Genomic DNA, 19,087 nt, shown 5'->3' with positions numbered 1-19,087 from the left:
TCACCGGGGGGGGGGGGGAACTGACCAATAATAGAGAGAGTTCATCGGGGGGGGAGACTGTTCAATAATACAGAGAGTTCATCGGGCGGGGGGAGACTGATCAATAATAGAGAGAGTTCACCGGGGGGGGGGGTGATCAATAATAGGGAGAGTTCACCGGGGGGGGTTGGGAGACTGATCAATAATAGAGAGAGATCACCGGGGGGGGGGACTGATCAATAATAGAGAGAGTTCACCGGTGGCGGGGAGGGGGGGAGTGATCAATATTAGAGAGAGTTCACCGGGGGGGGGAGACTGATCAATAATAGGGAGAGTTCACCGGGGTGGGGGGACTGATCAATAATAGAGAGAGTTCACCGGGGGGGGGGGGGGGGAACTGACCAATAATAGAGAGAGTTCACCGGGGTGGGAAACTGCTCAATAATAGAGAGAGTTCACCGGGGGGGGACTGATCAATAATAGAGTGAGTTCACCGGGGGGGGGGGGGACTGATCAATAATAGAGTGAGTTCACCGGGGGGGGAGGACTGATCAATAATAGAGAGAGTTCACCGGTGGCGGGGAGGGGGGGAGTGATCAATATTAGAGAGAGTTCACCGTCGGGTTGATGGGACTAATCAATACAGAGAATTCACCGGGGGGGGGGGGTGAAGACTGACCAATAATAGAGAGAGTTCACCGGGGGGGAGGGGGGAGACATGATCAATAATAGAGAGAGTTCACCGGGGGGGGGCGGTGACTGATCAATAATAGAGAGACTTCACCGGGTGGGGGAGGAACTGATCAATAATATAGAGAGTTCACCGGGGGGCGGGGTCAAACTGATCAATAATAGAGTGAGTTCACCAGGAGGGGACTGATCAATAATCGAGTGAGTTCTCCGGTGGGGGGGGTGGGAGCTGATCAATAATAGAATGTGTTCACCGGGGGGGGACTGATCAATATTAGAGAGTTCACCGGGGGGGGGGACTGATCAATAATAGAGAGAGTTCACCGGGGGAGGGGGGACTGATCAATAATAGAGAGGTCACAGAGGGGGTGAGACTGATCAATAATAGAGAGAGTTCACCGGGCGGGGGGGAGAGACTGATCAATAATAGAGAGAGTTCACCGGTGGGGGGGGGGAGACTGATCAATAACTGAGAGAGTTCACCGGAGTGGGGGGGGAGACTGATCTATAATAGAGAGAGTTCACCGGGCGGGGGGAGACTGATCAATAATAGAGAGAGTTCACCGGGGGGGGACGACTGATCAATAAGAGAGAGAGTTCACCGGGGGGGGGGGGGGGTGGGGGCGGAGACTGACCAATAATAGAGAGAGTTCACCGGGGGGGTGCAGACTGACCAATAATACAGAGAGTTCACTGGGGGGGGGAGACTGACCAATAATAGAGAGATTTCACCGGGGGGGGGGGGGGGAGACTGACCAATAATAGAGAGAGTTCACTGGGGGGGGGACTGATCAATAACAGAGAGAGTTCACCAGGGGTGGGACTGATCAATAATAGAGAGACTTCATCGGAGGGGGGGGGAACTGCTCAATAATAGAGAGAGTTCATTGGGGGGGGGGGGAGTGTAAAATAATAGAGAGAGTTCTCCAGGGGGCGGGGGGAGTGATCAATAATAGAGAGAGTTCACCGGCGTGGGGGGGGAGTGATCAATAATAGAGAGAGTTCACCGGGGGGGGGGGAGGAGAGACTGATCAATAATAGAGACAGTTTACCGTCGAGGTGGGGGGGAGACCGATCAATAATAGAGAGACTTCACCGGGGGGGGGGGACTGATCAATAATAGAGAGAGTTCACCGGGGGGGACTGATCAATAATAGAGAGAGTTCACCAGGTGGGGGGGGACTGATCAATAATAGAGAGAGTTCACCAGGGGGGGGGGAGTGATCAATAATAGAGAGAGTTCGCCGTGGGGGGAGACTGACCAATAACAGAGAGAGTTCACCGGGGGTGGGGGGGGGGGGGGCGGAGACTGACCAATAATAGTGAGAGTTCACCGGGGGGGCGCAGACTGACCAATAATACAGAGAGTTCACTGGGGGGGGGAGACTGACCAATAATAGAGAGAGTTCACTGGGGGGGGGATTGATCAATAATAGAGAGAGTTCACCGGGGGGGGGTGATAAATAATAGAGAGACTTCACCGGGGGGGGGGGGGGAACTGATCAATAATAGAGAGAGTTCACTGGTGGGGCGGTGATCAATAATAGAGAGAGTTCACCGGCATGGGAGGGGAGTGAGCAATAATAGAGAGAGTTCACCGGGGGGGGGGAGTGATCAATAATCGAGAGAGTTCACCGGGGAGGGGGGGGAGACTGATCAATAATAGAGAGAGTTCACCGGGGAGGGGGGGGAGACTGATCAATAATAGAGAGAGTTCACCGGGGAGGGGGGGGAGACTGATCAATAATAGAGAGAGTTCACCGAGGCGGGGGGGTGGGGGGAGACTGATCAATAATAGAGAGAGTTCACCGGGGGGGGGGGGACTGATCAATAATAGAGTGAGTTCACCGGGGGGGGGGACTGATCAATAATAGAGTGAGTTCACCGGGGGGGGGGACTGATCAATAATAGAGTGAGTTCACCGGGGGGGACGACTGATCAATAATAGAGTGAGTTCACCGGGGGGGGGGACTGATCAATAATAGAGTGAGTTCACCGGTGGGGGGGACTGATCAATAATAGAGTGAGTTCACCGGGGGGGGGGACTGATCAATAATAGAGAGAGTTCACCGGGGGGGGGGGGGGTGATCAATAATAGAGAGAGTTCACCGGGGGGGGACTGATCAATAATAGAGAGACTTCACCGGGGGGGGGAGTGATCAATATTAGAGAGAGTTCACCGTCGGGTTGATGGGACTAATCAATACAGAGAATTCACCGGGGGGGGTGAAGACTGACCAATAATAGAGAGAGTTCAACGGGGGGGAGGGGGGAGACATGATCAATAATAGAGAGAGTTCACCGGGGGGGGGGGGCGGTGACTGATCAATAATAGAGTGAGTTCACCGGGGGGGAGGGGGGAGACATGATCAACAATAGAGAGAGTTCTCCGGGGGGGGGGCGGTGACTGATCAATAATAGAGAGACTTCAACGGGTGGGGGGGGAAACTGATCAATAATATGGAGAGTTCACCGGTGGGGGGCGGCGGGAGTGTAAATTAATAGAGAGAGTTCACCGGGGGGGGGGAGACTGACCAATAATAGAGAGACTTCACCGTAGGGGGGGGGAGACTGACCAATATTAGAGAGAGTTCACCGGTGGGGGGGGGGGGGAGTGATCAATAATACAGAGAGTTCACGGGGGGGGGGGGGGGAGACTGATCAATAATAGAGAGATTTCACCGGGGGGGGACTGATCAATAATAGAGAGAGTTCACCGGCGTGGGGGGGGGGGGGAGTGATCAATAATAGAGAGAGTTCACGGGGGGGGGGGGGGAGTGATCAATAATAGAGAGAGTTCACCGGGGGGTGGACTGATCAATAATAGTGAGAGTTCACCGGGAAGGTGGGGGGGAGACCGATCAATAATAGAGAGAGTACACCGGGGGGGGACTGATCAATAATAGAGAGAGTTCACCGGGGGGGGGGGTGTTCAATAATAGAGAAAGTTCACCGGGGGGGGGGGGGAGTGATCAATAATAGAGAGAGTTCACCGGGGGGAGACTGATCAATAATAGTGAGAGTTCACCGGATGGGAGGAGACCGATCAATAATAGAGAGAGTACACCGGGGGGGGGTGTTCAATAATAGAGAGAGTTCACCGGGGGGGGGGGGAGTGATCAATAATAGAGAGAGTTCACCGGGGGGAGACTGATCAATAATAGAGAGAGTTCACCGGGGGGAGACTGATCAATAATAGTGAGAGTTCACCGGGGGGAGACTGATCAATAATAGAGAGAGTTCACCGGGGGGGGACTGATCAATAATAGTGAGAGTTCACCGGGTGGGGGGGGACTGATCAATAATAGAGAGAGTTCACCGGGAAGGTGGGGGGGAGACCGATCAATAATAGAGAGAGTACACCGGGGTGGGGGGGTGTTCAATAATAGAGAGAGTTCACCGGGGGGGGGGGAGTGATCAATAATAGAGAGAGTTCACCGGGGGGAGACTGATCAATAATAGAGAGAGTTCACCGGGGGGGGGAGACTGACCAATAATAGAGAGAGTTCACCGGGGGGAGACTGATCAATAATAGAGAGAGTTCACCGGGGGGGTGGGACTGACCAATAATAGAGAGAGTTCACTGGGGGGGTGGGACTGATCAATAATAGAGAGAGTTCACCGGGGGGGGGAGTGATCAATAATACAGAGAGTTCACCGGGGGGGGGGGGAGACTGACCAATAATAGAGAGAGTTCACCGGGTGGGGGGGGGAGTGTAAAATAATATAGAGAGTTCACCAGGGGGCGGGGGGAGTGATCAATAATAGAGAGAGTACACCGGGGGGGGGAGTGTAAATTAATAGAGAGAGTTCACCGGGGGGGGGAGACTGACCAATAATAGAGAGTGTTCACCGGGGGGGGAGACTGATCAATAATAGAGAGAGTTCACCGGTGGGGGGTTGGAGTGATCAATAATACAGAGAGTTCACCGGGGGGGGGGGGAGACTGATCAACAATAGAGAGAGTTCACCGGGGGGGGGGGGGGGAGTGATCAATAATACAGAGAGTTCACCGGGGGGGGGGGGGAGACTGATCAATAATAGAGAGATTTCACCGGAGGGGGGGGGGAAGACTGACCAATAATAGAGAGAGTTCACCGGTGGGGGGGGGAGTGTAAAATAATAGAGAGAGTTCACCAGGGGGCGGGGGGAGTGATCAATAATAGAGAGAGTCCACCGGTGGGGTGGGGGGGAGTGTAAATTAATAGAGAGAGTTCACCGGGGGGGGAGACTGACCAATAATAGAGAGAGTTCACTGGGTGGGGGGGGAGACTGACCAATAATAGAGAGAGTTCACCGGGGGGGGGAGACTGACCAATAACAGAGAGAGTTCACCGGGGGGGGGGGAGACTGATCAATAATAGAGAGACTTCACCGGGCGGGGGGGGGGAGACTGATCAATAATAGAGGGAGTTCACCGGGGGGGGAGTGATCAATAATAGAGAGAGTTCACCGGGGCGGGGAGACTGATCAATAATAGAGAGAGTTCACCGGGCGGGGGGAGACTGATCAATAATAGAGAGAGTTCATCGGGCGGGGGGAGACTGATCAATAATAGAGAGAGTTCACCGGGGGGGGGACTGATCAATAATAGAGAGCGTTCACCGGGGGGGGTGATCAATAATAGAGAGAGTTCACCGGGGGGGGGAGAGACTGATCAATAATAGAGAGAGTTCACCGGGGGGGGAGACTGATCAATAATAGGGAGAGTTCACCGGGGTGGGGGGACTGATCAATAATAGAGAGAGTTACCCGGGGGCGCGGGGGGGAACTGACCAATAATAGAGAGAGTTCATCGGGGGGGGGACTGATCAATAATAGAGAGAGTTCACCGGGGGGGGGGGGGGGGGGGTGATCAATAATAGGGAGAGTTCACCGGGGGGGGTTGGGAGACTGATCAATAATAGAGAGAGATCACCGGGGGGGGGGACTGATCAATAATAGAGAGAGTTCACCGGGGTGGGGGGGGGAAACTGATCAATAATAGGGAGAGTTCACCGGGGAGGGGGGAAGACTGATCAATAATAGAGAGAGTTCACCGGGGAGGGGGGAAGACTGATCAATAATAGAGAGAGTTCACCGGGGAGGGGGGAAGACTGATCAATAATAGAGAGAGTTCACCGGGAGGGGACTGATCAATAATAGAGTGAGTTCACCGGGGGGGGGACTGATCAATAATAGAGAGAGTTCACCGGGGTGGGGGGGGGGGAGTGATCAATATTAGAGAGAGTTCACCGTCGGGTTGATGGGACTAATCAATACAGAGAATTCACCGGGGGGGGGGTGAAGACTGACCAATAATAGAGAGAGTTCACCGGGGGGGAGGGGGGAGACATGATCAATAATAGAGAGAGTTCACCGGGTGGGGTGGGGCGGTGACTGATCAATAATAGAGAGACTTCACCGGGTGGGGGGGGAACTGATCAATAATATAGAGAGTTCACCGGGGGGTGGGGTCAAACTGATCAGTAATAGTGTGAGTTCACCAGGAGGGGACTGATCAATAATCGAGTGAGTTCTCCGGTGGGGGGGGTGGGAGCTGATCAATAATAGAATGAGTTCACCGGGGGGGACTGATCAATATTAGAGAGTTCACCGGGGGGGGGGACTGATCAATAATAGAGAGAGTTCACCGGGGGAGGGGGGACTGATCAATAATAGAGAGGTCACAGAGGGGGTGAGACTGATCAATAATAGAGAGAGTTCACCGGGCGGGGGGGAGAGACTGATCAATAATAGAGAGAGTTCACCGGTGGGGGGGGGGGGAGATTGATCAATAACTGAGAGAGTTCACCGGAGGGGGGGGGAGACTGATCTATAATAGAGAGAGTTCACCGGGCGGGGGGAGACTGATCAATAATAGAGAGAGTTCACCGGGCGGGGGGAGACTGATCAATAATAGAGAGAGTTCACCGGGCGGGGGGAGACTGATCAATAATAGAGAGAGTTCACCGGGGCGGGGGGTGACTGATCAATAATAGAGAGAGTTCACCGGTGGGGGGGACCTGATCAATAATAGAGAGTTCACCGGGGGGGGGGGGCGCTGATCAATAATAGAGAGAGTTCACCAGGGGGAAGTGATCAATAATAGAGAGAGTTCACGGGGTGGGTGGGGGAGTGATCAATGATATAGAGAGTTCACGGGGTGGGTGGGGGAGTGATCAATGATATAGAGAGTTCACCGGGGGGGGGGGGGAACTGATCAATAATAGAGTGAGTTCACCGGGAAGGGACTGATCAATAATAGAGTGAGTTCACCGGGGGCGGGGGCGGGGAACTGATCAATAATAGAGTGAGTTCACCGGGGGTGGGGGCGGGGGGAACTGATCAATAGTAGAGTGAGTTCACCGGGTGGTGGGGGGACTGATCAATATTAGAGAGAGTTCACCGGGAGGCGGGGAATGATCAATAATAGAGAGGTCACCGAGGGGGTGAGACTGATTAATAATAGAGAGAGTTCACCGGCGGGGGGGGACTAATCAATACAGAGAATTCACCGGGGCGGGGGGGAAGACTGATCAATAATAGAGAGTGTTCACCGGGGGGGAGACTGACCAATAATAGAGAGAGTTCACCGGGGGAGGGGAGAGTGATCAATGATAGAGGGAGTTCACCGGGGGCGGGGAGACACTGATCAATAATAGAGAGTTCACCGGGGGGTGGGACTGATCAATAATAGAGAGACTTCACCGGGTGGGTGACTGATCAATAGAGAGAGTTCACCGGGGGGGGGGTGACTGATCAATAATAGAAAGAGTTCACCGGGGGGGTGACTGATCAATAGAGAGAGTTCACAAGGGGGGAGACTGATCAATAATAGAGAAAGTTCACCGGGGAGATATTGATCGACAATAGGGAGCGTTCACTGGGTGTGGTGCAGTACTGATCTTTGATAGGGAGAATTTACTGGGTGTGTCGTGATCAATAGTGTAGATTATTCCCACGGTGAACTGTCTAGTATTGATCATCGTGTCACATTATTCCTATTTTGAGTTATCTGTATTATTGATTATTAAGAAATATTATTGCCTGGTGAACAATGCATCATAATTATTAATGAACAGAATTCCAGCTCAACATACCCGCCTGAAACTGGGAATAATTAATTGTTAACCAAACTAATTCACAGTAGGAATTACGTATAATAATGAACATAAGTGATTTGCAGCATTCTCTGTAATTTCTCATTGGCAATGATATAATAAGTATTAATGAACAGAATGAGAACCACTACATTAGCCAGAAACAGGTACATAATTCACTGTGAGGCTAAAGTACACTAATTTAAGAATACCAATGATTCAATGCATTATCTGTAACTAATTCACCACTGGAAAAAATGTAATCATTTTGCAAATAGGTCACAATACAGTGTTAATAAAAGTATATGTACATAGAGGACATAGAACAGTACAGCACAGAACAGGCCCTTCAGCCCACCATGTTGTGCCGACCACTGATCCTCATGTATGCACCCTCAAATGTCTGTGACCATATGCATGTCCAGGAGTCTCTTAAATGTCCCCAATGACTTTGCTTCCACAACTGCTGCTGGCAACACATTCCATGCTCTCACAACTCTCTGTGTAAAGAACCCGCCTCTGACATCCCCTCTATACTCTCCTCCAACCAGCTTAAAACTATGACCCCTCGTGTTAGTCATTTCTGCCCTGGGAAATAGTCTCTGGCTATCGACTCTATCCATGCCTCTCATTATCTTGTATACCTCAATTAGGTCCCCTCTTCTCCTCCTTTTCACCAATGAAAAAAGTCTGAGCTCAGTCAACCTCTCTTCATAAGATAAGCCCTCCAGTCCAGGCAGCATCCTGGTAAACCTCCTCTGAACCCTCTCCAAAGCATCCACATCTTTCTTACAATAGGGCGACCAGAACTGAACACAGTATTCCAAGTGCGGTCTAACCAAAGTTTTATCGAGCTGCAACTAGATCTCATGACTCTTAAACTCAATCCCCCTGTTAATGAAAGCCAAAACACCATATGCTTTCTTAACAACCCTGTCCACTTGGGTGGCCATTTTAAGGGATCTATGTACCTGCACACCAAGATCCCTCTGTTCCTCCACACTGCCAAGAATCCTATCCTTAATCCTGTACTCCGCTTTCAAATTCGACCTTCCAAAATGCATCACCTCGCATTTATCCAGGTTGAACTCCATCTGCCACCTCTCAGCCCATCTCTGCATCCTGTCAATGTCCCGCTGCAGCCTACAACAGCCCTCTATACGGTCACCGACACCTCCAACCTTTGTGTCATCTGCAAACTTGCTGACCCATCCTTCAATCTCCTCATCCAAGTCATTAATAAAAATTACAATGAGTAGAGGCCCAAGGACTGAGCCCTGTGGAACACCACTCACCACTGACTTCCAGGCAGAATATTTTCTTTCTACTACCACTCGCTGTCTTCTATTGGCCAGCCAATTCTGTATCCAAACAGCTAAGTTCCCCCATACCTTCTGAATGAGCCTACCACGGGGAACCTTATCAAAGTCTTATGTAAAGTCATAATCATCCTGAGGGCCATATGACTACACTCTTATTACAGAGAGAGGTGGGGAGAGAGAGAGAGAGAGTGTGTGGGAGAGAGGACTGGCGGTGGTTTAACCTCCCACCTCAGGTCAGAGGAGAGGTTGAGAAAGTTGGATCTTCATGTTAACTTCAGCCAGTGCCGGGTTCATATTTGGAATGATATAATATTTATGCAAATGACATTGTTCAAATTAACAATTGGAATTATGGTGTAATAATTATACAAGTAATTGAGTAAAAGATATGGAAGGATTCAATCATCCTTTCACATATTGAATGACGGGGCAGACTCTAGGACTGAGTGGCTTATTTCTGTTGCTAATTCACAAACTCATACATGGAAATCATTCTCAATAGGCATTAGAAGTAATAAATTCCAATATTAATTATCTATATTCTGGATCAGTTGGGGAACCGGGGATTACAGGACAGGGTAGGGAAGTGGTTATGAGGAATGCTGAATCAGCCACGTTCCTATTGAATGTTGGAACTGGCTCAAGGGGCTGAATGGCCTCCTCCCGTTCTGTTTCTTCTGGTTTGTATATAAATCATTCTCAATAACACTCAATGACAGTTATTAGCGATAACAACTATATAATAATTCATGACAATAATTTACAATATTAATTTAAATGGGATGAGATTGATTTAGACTATTTGGTTTGCATGGACGAGTTGGACCGAAGTGTCTGTTTCCATGCTGTCCAGTTCTATGTCTCTATAATTAATTTAATGATTATGTCTCATAATAATTCACAACAACTCTCTAACATCATGGACATTATAAATAAATAATATGCATCTGTCACATGAGATTAAGGGAAGTTTTACAATCTGGCACTGGGTCTAACATTTTAATTTGTACTTTATGTTATAGTTCATGTGTAACATGTTATAGCATTTAACCTGTTTTTAAATGCATACCTTCTAGCATTAGTTGTGATTTATGTTATTAATTTTCTCAGTGATGTTTAGTGAGAGATTGGCATTAGTTCTATGCAGAGAGCTGCAGGAATGGCTTCTGATAGGATGCTGAGCTTGAGTGGAAGCTTAATGGTGGTTCCCTTGCTCTCTGCACCAGTCTGCTTGTTCACTCCAAAAACAGTGCCCATTGTGGCAGCTCAGTGAGGACAGCTGAATGATCTTGTTTGTTGTGATCCCAGAGCAATACATGCTGCTTGAGGGACCCAGTTGTGTCTGGATAACATCCTTTCATGCACTTGTTATATCCAGACTTGACGATTCGAAAGCTCTGTGGCTGCTCTCCAACACCTGCTACCTTGTGTAAACTTGAGCCCATTGAAAACTCTTCTGCTCTGACTATGTTTCCACTGAACCACTCTGTCTCTTGGAAAGCAGTTTGGTATTAAAATACTCACCCTTGTTTTCAGATTCTTCCATGACGTCTGTGTAATCTCTTCTGGCTCTACAATCCTCTGAGATGGGAAAAGAAAGTTTCCACAAGAAAAAAATAATTGTCCATGGCTATCTAAGGGGGTTAGCGATGGTATTGAATTGATGTAGAGACTGTGACAACACAACAGTAGGACAGAAAATTTTAGAAAACAAATAAAGGGTAACTTAAAGTGGGAGAAGTTGCTAACAAGAAATATATAATTCAGGCAGTAAAAGTAATCAATGACAGAAGTGTTCTTGTGCAGAAGAACGTCTTTCATTATGTTTATACCAGCTCTTCAAATGAAACCTCTGGCCAATTTTCTTCATCTCCCAAGTAGCCTTATACATTTTTTCTATCCAAATGTACAATGCCCTCAATTGAACCTGCCTCCACCATATTTCTAGGCAGTGCAAGCCAGACCCTAACTCCGCTCTGTGAAAAATATTTTTTCTCACATTCCCCCTTGCTTCTTTTACAAAACACTTTAAGTTTATGTCCTTTTGTTGTTTCTTTCACAAGTGGGGACAGTTCCCATTCTGCTCAATTCAGCCCCTTCATGATTTCGTAAACTTCTGTCAAATCTTCTCTCAGACTGAAAGAGAACAAAGAACAATACAGCACAGGAATAGGCCCTTCAGCCCACTAAGCCTGCGCCAATTTCCTCTCCTTATTTAGACCCAATACCTAATGCTGGGACACAGCTTCTATCATTCTGATTGCCTTAAACGTTGCAAACTGCTTGTGTCCACCATCTGCACTGGCAGTGCATTCCAGACACCCCATCCTCGCCCCGCACTTCTTTAAACTTTCCCCCTCTCACCTTGAATCTGTGTCCTCTTGTAGTTGACCTTTCCACCCTGGGAAAAAGCCTCTGACTATTCACCCTGTCTATGCCACTCTTAATTTTGTAGACCTCTGTCAGGTCATCTCTCTGTCTCTGTCTTGCTGGTGAAAACAATCTGAGTTTATCCAACTCCTCCTCATCCCTAAAACCTTTTAGATCAGGTGACATCCTGGTAAACCTTCTCTGTGCCCTCTTGAAAACACCCACAACCCATCTGGTAGTGTGGAGACCAGAACTGCATGCTGTATTCCAAATATGACCTAACTGAAGTTTTATACAGCTGTAATATAACTTGCCAACTTTTATATTTGATGCCCTGGCCGATGTGAATAAATTCTGTTTCACAGTATCTTCTCGAACAGCCTCCCCACCACTGACATCAGGCTCACTTGCCAGTAAATGTGTGGATTATCTCTATTTCTCTTCTTAAACCAAGGAACAACATTGGCCACTCTGCAGTCTTCTGGAACCTCGCCTGAGGCCAAAGAGCATGCAGAGCTATCTGTTAAGGCCTCATTTGCCTCATTTGCCTCATTTGCCTTGGGATAGATTCCATCTGGCCCTGGGTACCTGTCTGCTTTAATGCATTTCAAGACACCAAATGCTTCCTCCTTCATTGCGTTGACCTTGCCCGAGAGTATTTGCACACCTTTCCCTAACCTCAGCATCGCTCATGTCCCTCTCTTTGGTGAGTACCAAAGGAAAGTAAGTACTCATTAAGGATCTCACTCATTTCCTCTGGCTCCCCACATAACCTCCCTCCTTTATCCTTGAGTGGGTCTAATCTTTCCCTAGCTTCCCTCTTACTCCTAATATATGTAGAAAATGCCTTGGGATTCTACTTAACCCTGCTCCTTCATACTTTCTCTATTTCTTCACTCCCAAGAGAACGCTCCCAATTTTTTTCAATCTGCTCTTGTACTTGAAGTTTCATATCTCTGGCATCTGTACTCTCACCAATCCATTGATATTGTCCTATGATGTGGCATCCACAATTGTACACAGTGTGCCAGCTGAGGTTTCATAAGCGTCTTCTTCAAGCTCAACATCATCCCATTGCTCTTGCAATCTGTAATGATATCTGAATAAAGCTGAGGACACTGTACTTTATTAACTGCTCCCTTCATCTGTCCTGCTACCTTCAATAATCTGTGCACATGTACATCCAGCTCCCTTGGCTCCTGCTTCCCCTTTAGAATCATACTCACTGTTTAATAGTCTCTTTGAGTATTCTTCCTACAAAACCTCACATTTGCCTGCATTGAGCCTCAGCTGCCACCTCTCTAACCCATTCCGCTAACGTGTCAATGTCTTTTTGGAGTACTACACTGTTCTCCTCACAGTTTACAATCCTTCCATGTTTGGTGTCAGCTGCAAATTTGGAAATTTTCTACTGCACACCAAGATTCAGATCTTCAGTAGCGTAGGGAAAGCATAAGTCCCAATACTGACCCCTGGGGAACTCCATTACCAATCCTTCATCAGCCCAAAGAATACCTATTGATCATTACTGTGTTACCTAACACTCAAACATTTCTATATCCACTTTGCTGCCATCCCTTTCATACCATGACCTATAAAGTTCCTCACAAATTTGATGAAAGGCCACTGTAAGCAGAAGCAGTAGGAGGCAATGCTGGCCCACAACCCAGCGCTGTCACTTAATACAATCGTGGCTGATCTCATTTCAGCCTCACCTCCACTTTCTGCCTGCTCTCCATCACCCTTCAACCCATTACTAATGAAAATTGATCTCCTCCTCAAATTAATTCAGTGTCCACTGCACTCAGAGCAAGTGAAATCTGCAGATTGCTGACCCTTGAGAAAAGTAATTTCTCTCAAGCACCTTGGAATGCTTTATTAGGTTAAAAGTGCAATATATTTATAAGTTATTGTTAGGTGCTAGGCCCTTTTACAAAAAGCACAATTGTGTATTGGGCACAGTCGGTACTGTTGCTGATGGAATCCGTCTGGGTTAGATACTTTACAGAAGACTGGCCATTGAGCAAGAACAGTTTTGTTTGTTCCTGGTTTGGGTGCCCCAGTATGGATCTTCACTTTCCACCAGTGGCTGTTAACTACCCCTTAAACCAGACAAAGCAGGATTGGGAGAAATTTTATGAGAAATGCCATTTCATCACCCTGGTCATGGAACTATAGGAGTTCTGACTAACATCACTCATTGTTACTGTTATAAAACATGAAGTCACACAGTATCGGGGTGAGCTGACAAGATGGATACAGAATTGGCTGGGTGGCATGGTGGCATTGTGGTTAGCACTGCTACCTCACAGTGCCAGAGACCCGGGTTCAATTCCTGCCTTGGGTGACTGTCTGTGTGGAGTTTGCATATTCTCCCTGTGTCTGCGTGGGTTTGCTCCGGGTGCTCCGGTTTCCTCCCACAGTCCAAAGATGTGCAGGTCAGGTGAATTGGCCGAACACCCAACAATCTAATCTAATCTAATCTAATCATAGGAGACAGAAGAAAGCGGTGGGAGGATGCTTTTTAGAATGGAGGGTTGTGACTTGTGATTCGTACTGGGACCTCTGTTGTTCATGCTTTACATAAATGACTTGGAGGAAAACGTGTCTGGTCTAATTATTACCTTTGTGGACGATACAAAGATCGATGGAGTTGTGGATAGTGAGGAGGATTGTCAGAAGGTACAGCAGCATATGATCACTTGGAGGCATGGGCAGTATCATGGCAAATGGTGTTTCACCTGGACAAATGTGAGGTGATGCATTTTGAAAGGTCAAGTACAGGTGGAAATTATACAGTGAATGGCAGAACCCTTAGGAGGATTGATATGCAGAGGGATCTGGGTGTGCAGGGCCATAGATCACTGACAGTGGCAGTGCAGGTAGATAAGGTACAGGTAGGCCTTCTGTAATGTAATGGTTGCATTATTGTGCAACCCCTTCATTATAGAAAAATTGTGTTTTAAAAACAGTGCTTAAAATTTCATTACAGCCAACACATGCTTTAAAAGTTTTAAAAGACACTTTAGAAACAGTGTCCCCAATTTGTCAATCATGTTACAATGAATTTATGTTAACGAAATGCATGTTATAGCAGAACGACCTATAGCAAAAAAGGCCTATGGCATGTTTGTGTTCATTGGAGTGGGCATTAAGGATAGATGAGTTGTGCTGCAGCTTTACAGAACCTTAGTTAGGCCAAATGTGGAATATTGTGTACAGTTCTGGTCACCACACTACCAGACGGATGTAAATGCTTTGGAGAGGGTACAGAAAAGGTTTACCAGGATGTTGCCTTGTATTGGGGATTTTAGCGACAAAGGAAGGTTGGAAAGACTGGGATTGTTTTCACTGGAACGCAGGAGGTCACGGGGTGACCTGACGGAAGTTAATAAGATTGTGAATGGCATGGATAGGGTGGAACGTATGAGGCTTTTTCCCAGGGTGAGGGGTAAATTACTAGGGAACACAGGTTCAAGGTGTAGGGGGTAATGTTTGAAAGAGATATGGTGAGTGCCTGGAACTGCCAGAGGAGGTGGTGGAAGCAGACACAATGGCAGCATTCAAGAAATACCTGGACAAACATGAATAGAAAGGGAATACAGGGATATCGATCCTGTACGTGAAGGCAGATTTACAATGGAAGGGCAAAATGTTGATGCAGGCTTGAAGGGCCGGACAGAGTTGAGAGAGCCTTAATTTTAGTTTAAAAGAGTAGAGGAAGCTTTACTTTGCATCTAATCCCATGCTGTCTCTGTCTTTGAAGTGTTTCGTAGCAACCTAACAATGTGGAAGCAGGCCATTCAGCCCATTGAGTCCACACCTACTCTCCAAAGAGTATCCCACCCAGATCCACGTCCTCTACCCTATCCCTGTAATCCTGCATTTCCCAAGACTAATTCATCTAGCGTGCACATCCCTGGACACTATGGGCAATTTCCCATGGCCAGTCCACCCTAACCCGCACATCTTTGGACTGTAGGAGGAAACCGGAGCACCCGGAGGAAACCCACGCAGACATAGGGAGAATGTGCAAACTCCACACAGTCAGTTGGCCGAGGCTGGAATCAAACCCTCTGAGCCACTGTGCTGCCCCACGGTTTGTGTGTTTGAGTGTTTGATAGGGATGGTGTCAAGGGGTCTCTACGTTCTGTTTAATTTTAGTTTAAAACATGTAGGGGAGGCTTTACTTTCAAATTAAAATAGCAGAGGGAATTTACTTCCTGTTTACTTCTAGTGTAAAAGAGTAGAGGAAGCTTTACTCTGCCTCAAACCCAGTGCTGTAATTAATTTATGAGGTATTGGTGCCACTGACTTCCTAATTGACCGTGTGAAGGTGATGTTGAACTGCCTTTTTGAACTGCTGCAGTCCTTGGTGTTTACAAAAGGCTGCACTGGATAATTATCCTGTGATTAGATGTTAAATAGTTGTATCATTTTCTGATGGTATTGGCAAGTCCTGGTGAAACACCATTGACCTGAAACAGGAAACGTGTTTCCTTCTCCATCAGTGCTGCCAGATCTGCTGAGCATTCCACTGTTTACTCCATTGTCTTGTATTCTGTCAAGTCTGAAATCCTGAGAAATGTTCAGTGACAGGGCAATCTGCTGCAGTTATTCCTACTTTGCCCCCGTTCCATTTCTCCAGGCTGAAGTTGAGAATATGCAGTTTTGACAAGGACATGCATAGGTCTGAGAGAATGGTGTTTGTAACTATACAAACTTTGGTGCGGCCACACTAGGAATATTGTGTACAGTTCTGGTCCCCATATTTTGGGAAGGATTTGGAAGCATTGGAAAAGGTGCAGAGGAGATTTATCAGTTTGTTGCCTGGTCTGGAGGGAAGGCTGAGAGACTTGGGTCTGTTCTTATTGGCAAGAAGAAGGCTAAGAGGGAATTTGATAGAGTCATACAAGATGATCAGAGGATTAGATAGGGTAGACAGTGAAAGTCTTTTTCCTAGGACGATGACATCAGCTTGTACGAGGGGGCATAGCTACAAATTGAGGGGTGATAGATTTAAGACAGATGTCAGAGGCAGTTTCTTTACGCAGAGAGTAATAAGGGTGTGAAATGCCCTACCTGCCAGTGTAGTTAACTCAGCCACATTAGGGAGATTTAAACAATCCTTAGATAAGCACATGGACGATTTTGTGATAGTGTAGGGGGACAAGTTGAGAATAGTTCACAGGTTGGCGCAACATCGAGGGCCGAAGGGCCTGTTCTGCGCTGTATTGTTCTATGTTCTCTTCCGCAATAATTGAGATACCCATGCTGTCTGATTATTTCCCACTCTCCCTCCTGTCTCTCTCTCTCTCTGTCTCTCTGTAAATGTTGACGTGCTGTTTCATCGCTTTGTCTGGAACTGTTGCTTTCGCTGTCTCCTTCTTCTACTTCTCCTTTGCTGTACCTTCATTGCCTCTGTATCTTGACCTCCTCTTTTTTCACTTGGTGTCTTTATGACTCTCCCTTCCTCTCCCATCTCCTCACTGAAAGCTGCTCTTTTCCTTCTTTGCCTGTCTCCTTGGTTGCACTTCCTTATCATTCTCCCTCTGTCTCTGATTCTCTGTCTCTCTCTCTCTCTCTCTCTCTCTCTCTCTCTCTCTGTCTCTCTCTCTCTCACCCCCTGTCTCTGCCCGTGTATCTCTATCTGTATGAGACCTGTCTCCATTGCCTTGTGTGTTTCTTTCTTGTGCTGTCTGTTTCTCTTTCTGTGTAACACTCTGTGTCTATCTGTTTCCCTCCTTCTGTTTGCCTGTCTCTCTGACTGTCTCCATCCGTCTGTCTTTCTCTCTCTCCCTCCTACACTGTCTCTCACATGCTGTCTCTCTCACTGTGTCTCTTCTCTCTCTCTCACACACACACACATGTGCTTATCACACACACACAATGTGTTTCTGTCACTGTCTCACTCACTCTGTGTATCTCTCTCTCACTCTTTCTCACAGTCTCTCTCTCTCTCTCTCTCACTGTCTGTCTCTTAATCTCTCTCACACAATCTGTGTTTCTGTCACTGTCTCACTCACTCTGTGTATCTCTCTCTCACTCTTTCTCACACTGTCTCTCTCTCTCTCTCTCTCTCACTGTCTGTCTCTTAATCTCTCTCACACAATCTGTGTTTCTGTCACTGTCTCACTCACTCTGTGTATCTCTCTCTCACTCTTTCTCACACAGTCTCTCTCTCTCTCTCTCTCTCTCTCTCACTGTCTGTCTCTTAATCTCTCTCACACAATCTGTGTTTCTGTCACTGTCTCACTCACTCTGTGTAACTCTCTCTCACTCTTTCTCACACTGTCTCTCTCTCTCTCTCTCTCTCACTGTCTGTCTCTTAATCTCTCTCACACAATCTGTGTTTCTGTCACTGTCTCACTTGCTCTGTGTATATCTCTCTTACTCTGTCTCTCTTTATGTCTTCTGCTCCATGCATTAAATTCTCACTCTCTACATCCCACTGTCTCACTTGCTGTATCCCACGCTCCCTCGCTGTGTCTCTCACTCCCTGTGCCCTGTTGTTCCCTTTCTGAATCCCTCTCCCTGTCACACACTCTTGTACTGTCTGTCTTGTTCTCCCCTTGCTCTCTCACACGCACTAACTCCTGCTTGCTTTTACTCGCTTGCTTGCTCCTGCTCTTGCGTTTGCTTTCATTCTCTGTCCCCCTCACTGACTTGGTGATGCTGATTCTCTCTCCTTCTTGCTCCTGCTCTCTCACTTATACAGGATGACATCCTTTGGCTGGAAGCGGAAGGCTGGGGAGAAAGTGTCAAAGGTTGCCTCTCAGAACTTTGAAGCAGCAGCTGTGGATGACAGGCTGGTTGATGCTGATGTGGATTGGGTGCATGTGACCAAGAGGCAGCGCAAGGCCTTGCTGGAAGATTGCACAGTAAAGAGCAAGAGGCTGAAGGACGAGGGCATCTTCCTGTCCGAGAATGGAAGGTGAGCTTGGGAGAGCTTGACAACTTCTGGATTCTGAGCCAGACTGGTCTTTGCTCAGTGAAGCCGTGTCACTGGCCCCACACCCCAGGGAGTAGTTGAGTTTTTCTGATGGTCTGGTCAGCGATATGGGTTTGGGAGTGAGAAAGTGGGAGTGAAGTTTCAGTTTGTGCTTTTGTGGGACCTGGGTAGTAGTGGCTACCTCTATTTGGGGAAATCAGCTTGGTCATGGTAATATCACTGGCCCCGCTATGTATTCACCGAGCAATCCCAGTGTGGCTGGGAGTGAAATCAGGTGAATAACAAGCAGTAGTGACCACAAAGCCATTGTTGACTTTAGTAATAGCCCATCTGGTTCCCTAACACTGTTTAAGGGAGGAAATCTGCCTTCCTTAGTCACTCTGGTCAACATGTGACTCCAAACCGACAGTAATGTGCTAGAATCTGACTGCCCTCTGGAATGTCCAAGCGCTATATTAAAGATCACAAAGTTTAAGGGAAGAAATTAAAAGGACCATATTAATTTTTATGCAAGCATTAGCCTGACACTGTCACACTCACTGGATCATAACCTATACACGATGAACATATAAACACACAGACAAATTAGAAGCAGAAATAGTCCATTTGTCCCCTTAAGTCTGGATGTGGCTTTCATGGCTAAAGGGATCAAGGGTATGGGGAGAGAGTGGGAGTGGGTTACTGAGATTGCG

General features: G+C 47.5%; 1 protein-coding gene across 1 annotated transcript in view; it reads left to right on the top strand.

The window, feature by feature from the left end:
- Nucleotides 1–19,087, top strand: part of ttc33 (tetratricopeptide repeat domain 33) — a 167,612-nt gene that overhangs the window by 32,385 nt on the left and 116,140 nt on the right. The window contains exon 2 of the mRNA XM_087975177.1: nt 18,162–18,377. Within this exon, the coding sequence (XP_087831303.1) occupies nt 18,163–18,377 (215 nt within the window). The 5' untranslated portion in view covers nt 18,162. The remainder of the gene's footprint in view (nt 1–18,161; nt 18,378–19,087) is intronic.

Source organism: Chiloscyllium plagiosum, unplaced genomic scaffold (assembly GCF_037043375.1).
Source record: "Chiloscyllium plagiosum isolate Xiang-an unplaced genomic scaffold, Cpla_swu_hap1 HiC_scaffold_2, whole genome shotgun sequence".
NCBI classification, from domain to species: domain Eukaryota; kingdom Metazoa; phylum Chordata; class Chondrichthyes; order Orectolobiformes; family Hemiscylliidae; genus Chiloscyllium; species Chiloscyllium plagiosum.
The sequence above is the reverse complement of the archived record's forward strand: the minus strand, read 5'-3'. Positions and strand labels throughout refer to the sequence as shown.